At 44.0% G+C, this 5,065-nt stretch overlaps 1 protein-coding gene across 1 annotated transcript; it reads right to left on the bottom strand.

Annotated features, from left to right (window-relative positions):
* Positions 1–1,535: 1,535 nt before the first annotated feature.
* LOC123786616 (olfactory receptor 10G2) lies at positions 1,536–2,492 on the bottom strand. The gene has a single exon (XM_045788917.2). It carries the CDS (start codon positions 2,490–2,492, stop codon positions 1,536–1,538), a length of 957 nt encoding a protein of 318 aa, XP_045644873.2.
* Positions 2,493–5,065: the final 2,573 nt, after the last annotated feature.

Here is a 5,065-nt window from a genome sequence, read left to right as displayed (position 1 = left end):
AGAGCCCACACCTCGACTCACTGTTTGCAGCTGGCTTCCTGCTCAGATATCTGGGAGCTCTGCTTTCTGTGACCCTGACAGTCCTGAGACCACATTGTCCCAGCGAGGGTCCCACCCCCTACTCAGTCACCAGAGAAACGTCCCTCGCGGGAACACACTTCTAAAAGCTCTGATTTTGTGCTCCCTGGCTCTACCACTTGCCAGTGGCCGGCTGACGACCCCCCCACCCCCGCGGTCTATCTTCCCATATGTCCCCTCAGATTCATTTCTCCACATGTCCTACCTTCCAGAAAGTGGTCGATTTTCTGTTCATAGAGTTGCTGCTATTCTTTTCTCCGATCTCCTGTTGCGTTCCTAGGTGTTTAGAATGTTTTGATAACTATCTAGCGGAAACCTGGGACCAGATGAAATTTAGATCTCCTACTGCTCCGCCATCTTGCTAGCCCCTCCCTCAAAAAATTTTTTAAAGTGGTACAAATACATTAATTAAAAAAAAAGGGCAGTTTTAAAATTTGGAGGGCATAGTTTCACAGTCTTCTGAAAAGAGTCCTAAAAGGATTTGACAATATGAATTTGGATGGGAGTGTGTTCTAGGCAGAGGGGAAAGCTTGTGTACGAGGGGCAGGCAAGCCTCGGATGTGCTCAAGGCATGCAGTAAGTCAGTGAGGACGGGAGAGGGAAGAGAAGGTGTGTTGGGTGCCGATTTTTTGGACTTTGAACTCCAGATTAAGGAGCGTGCCTTTATTTTACATTCATTGGAGGGTCCTATAGATTCTCTGTAATTTTGGCTGTGGTGTGGATGAGGAAGAAGAGGACAAAAATCTAGTCAGGAAATCAAGAGAGACATTCTAAAAGTGGAGGGGACAGAATTTGACGTCTTAGCACATGGAGACAGTGAGAAACAGAAAGGACGCATAAATGATCCATATTTTAAAGTTTAAGCGCTTGGGAATGTTAATGCCATGCATAAGCAAAGAAGCAAAGAAGTCATAGAAATTTCTACTAGGGTTTAGGGGTAAAGAGAATGTCATTTTTTTTCCTTTCATATTTTCTGACCTAACAGAATTCCAAGGTTGCTGATGCATTCTCATCCTTTTCAACCTTTAATAAGGCATTTTTATATCTCACAAGGTAGTCAGAGTGGTGGAAGTAAGGTATACATTTGTTTCTTTTTTAAAAGATTTTATTTATTTATTTGAGAGAGAGAGAGAATGAGCAGGGGAGGGGAAGGGGCAGAAGGAGAGGGAGAAGCAGGCTCCCCACTGAGCAAGGAACCCATGCAGGCTTGGGCTCCATCCCAGGACCCTGGGATCTTGACCTGAGACTAAGGCAGACGCTTAACTGACTGAGCCTGCCAGGCACCGTATACATTTATTTCTAAACAAATAATGTCAGGGGTGCCTGGCTGGCTCAGTCAGTGGAGCCTGTGACTCTTGATCTCAGGGTTGTGAGTTTGAGCCCCATGTTGGGTGTAGAGTACTTAAAAATGAGAGCCATGGTAGCAACGGTGATGCAGGCAGTCCCCGAGACTGTAGTTACTTATTTTCGCTGGCGGCCCCTCTACCTGCCCTTATTCTCTTCAGAGCAGACTTCACTTCCTGGTTCCTCAGGGTATAGATAAGGGGGTTCAGAAATGGAGTGACAACAGTGTAAAACACGGCCACTGCTCCATCCAGGGGACTCTTGGAGCCAGCCCTGAGGTAGATGAAGATACAGGGCACATAGTAGACGGTGACCACGGTTAGGTGGGAGCCACAGGTGGAGAAGGCTCGGCGCCGCCCATCAGCAGTGCGAATCTTCAGGATGGCGTGGACTATGTTGGCATAGGAGAGCAGAATTAACATGAAGCAACTGGCGGCCACCACCCCAATGTCCACAAAGGTCACAAGCTCATTGACGGTTGTGTCAGCACAGGCCAGTCTCAATACCGCAGGGATGTCACAGATAAAGTAATCCACCTGGTTGGGCCCACAGTAGGGCAGGCGGAAGGTCAAGGTGGCCTGGATAGACCCATGGATGGATCCTGCCACCCAAGCTCCAGCCACGAGGCCGGTGCATAACCTCCCATTCATGAGCACGGGGTAGCGCAGGGGCTGGCATATTGCCAGGTACCTGTCGTAGGCCATCAGGGTGTAGAGGAAGCACTGGGTACTGCCCAGGAAGTGAAAGAAATACAGCTGAGCCACACAGCCACCAAAGGGGATTGCCTTGCTGGTGGGAGTGAAGTTTAGAAAAACTCGAGGGACGATGACTGAGGAGAGCCACATGTCCAGGAATGAGAGCACGGCCAGAAGAATGTACATGGGGTGAGCCTGGAGCTTTGGGTCAGCCCACACGGTGAGCAGAATGAGCAGGTTTCCCAGCTGAGTCAGGACGTAAATGATGAAGAAGACCAGGAAGAGGAGGGTCCTCAGACTCGGGGGGTGAGGTAAGCCCAGGAGAATGAAGTCTGTCACCACCGTGTCCAGGGATGTATTTGTGGTCTCTCCCATGTCTTTCTGTAGTCTGCTAAGATGAATGGTGAAGTCAGACAAGGGAAATATACACAGGGAAGAGGCAAGAGAATGCTTTTGTCTGATGACCAGAATCTAGAAGGAAAACAGAGAACTTCTTATTTTAAGTAGAATGCATTTGCCATCAATCATCTGGGTTTGCTCTGTAAGACAATCCCTCAGAGGCTGGTTAGTTTCTAGGTGTCCTGAAATGCTCCTTCTTTTTTCTTTTTAAAAAAGATTTGTTTATTTACTTGAGAGAGAGAGTGAGTGAGCTGGCGGGAGGGGCAGAGGGAGAAGGAGAGGAGAGAGAGAATCTCAAGCTGACTCCCAGCTGAGTGTGGAGCCTGACATAGGGCTCCATCCCATGACCTGAGCTGAAATCAAAAGTCAGATATGCTCAACCGACTGAGCCACCCAGGAGCCCCTGAAATGCTCCTTCTATGGGAGACGTATTACAAGTATTGGAAATGAAGGCACAAGGTCGTGTCTGAAAAATAGTGCAGGTAATGGGTCTACACCCCCAATTGGGACCACAGAGAAGTGGATTCTGTTGGCATGGAGGAGTGTGGAATAATTACTCCGTAATTACTATCCCAACAGTTGGTCTCTGACTTCTTAAAATGTCTCCTGCCATGATTTACAAGAACTTTTGAGATATGGCCCTTACATTTTTTTTTTTAGATTTATTTATTTATTTGAGAGAGAGAGGATGGAGGGAGAAAATCTCAAGCAGATTCCCTGCTGAGGGCGCCTGAGTGGCTCAGTCGGTTAAGCGTCTGCCTGCGGCTCAGGTCATGATCTCAGGGTCCTGGGATGGAGCCCCACATCGGGCTTCTTGCTCAGTGGGGAGCCTGCTTCTCCCTCTGCTGCTCCCCCTGCTTGTGCTCTCTCTCTCTCTCTGACAAATAAATAAATAAAATCTTAAAAAAAAAAAAAAAGATTCCCTGCTGAGTGTGAAGTCTAACACAGGGCTTGATACCATGACCCTGAGGTAACGACCTGAGATGAAATCAAATTAATCTACTGAGGCTGCCAGGTGCCCCCGGCCCTTACATATTTCTATAGTCTTTCTTCCTTTGGTTCCCTTGGAGTACCAAGGACCTACTGGATCCACTCCTCCTGGAATATACTGATTCATCTTAATATGGTCTCACTGTTCAGAATTCACTTGGCTGTCACCTCCTTTGGGAAGAATTTTTCTCCCTTAGAAGACAATCTTCTGGGAGATAAGAGTTTATATTATAAATGGTGACTGCAGTACAGTATGATGAGATTTGCCTAAATGCTCACTGGTTTCTTGTACTAGATTATGAGCCCTTTCAGAGCAAAGACCGAGTCTGTTTTGTTTTTTTATTGTATCTGCAGCACCCGCCACAGTGTTTGGCAACAGTAAGATAATTAATAAATATTTGTTGGCTGATTGGCTGACTGAATAGCTTTTGCCAACCCTGGTTAGTCCTGCATCCCATTTCCCTGTGTGATCACATCTCTTGTGCTTTATGTCACATAGTCAGGAGTGTAGGATGAGGGATTGGCCATATACTCCAGCAGTATGAGTCTGTCCCCAGTGTAAACAAAGTCAAAGGCATCATCCATTGTTTTCTGTTTGTTCTAGAATGTTATTTAACTTTACTGATTGACCTAACTAGTTTATTGCTTCTGGTGATTTGGATTAAAATAGACTGATTACTGTAGGATTTGACATTTAGTGTGTTATTATTTGAAGACCTTATTTGACTTTCCAACAAATTAGATTCTCAAGAACCTTTTTATGGACTCTGGGAAATAAACTGAGGGCTTCAGAGGGGAGGGGAGTGGGAGATTGGGATAGGCCAGTGATGGGTATTAAGGAGGGCATGTATTGCAAGGAGTGCTGGGTGTTATACCCAAACAATGAATCGTGGAACACTACATCAAAAACTAAGGATGTACTGTATGGTGACTAACATAAGAAAAAATTTTAAAAAATAAAGGTATTAAACATCTGAGCCCTATGTTATTTAAAAACTCCCTTTAATAAATGGTTTGTTCAAAGAAGGGTTTTTCCTCCAAATAGTGTTTTAGGTATTTTTTTATGCTTAAACTAAAACATCATGTAATTCTTAAGAAACAACAAAAAAATTAAACTTATAAGACGTTAGTTGTATAGAGGTGTGAACACTGACAGATCTAAACACTGGAATATCATTAAAAATATGTGTTTATATAAAAAATATGTTTATAAACACCAATCTCAAAATATATTTGTGTGTATATATACATATATATATTTATTTATTTTAAAATTTTATTTTTAAGTAATCTCTATACCCAATGTGGGGCTTGAACTTACAGCCCTGAGATCAAGAGTCACATGCTCTACTGACTGAGCCAGTCAGGCACCCCCAATCTCAAACATATTTTATCTTCATTATTATTTAAAAAGAACTAAGTGACTGTAAAATAGCCAGTAATTATTAATAATACTGAATGTATCTTGCTTTATAGGATCCATAGAAATATTAATTATAGACTGTCTACAAAGAGAACAATATATTAGCTTTCTATTACCTGATTTTCAGAAGCAAGAA

Source organism: Ursus americanus, chromosome 35, assembly GCF_024610735.1.
Source record: "Ursus americanus isolate L20-20 chromosome 35, mUrsAme1.1.p, whole genome shotgun sequence".
Classification (NCBI taxonomy): Eukaryota; Metazoa; Chordata; class Mammalia; order Carnivora; family Ursidae; genus Ursus; species Ursus americanus.
Note: the sequence above shows the minus strand (reverse complement) of the source record. Positions and strands in the feature narration are given on the sequence as shown.

Bases quoted from the DNA above. Each gene is read 5' to 3' on its own strand.
- LOC123786616 (XM_045788917.2), bottom strand. From the start codon at position 2,492: ATGGGAGAGACCACAAATACATCCCTGGACACGGTGGTGACAGACTTC.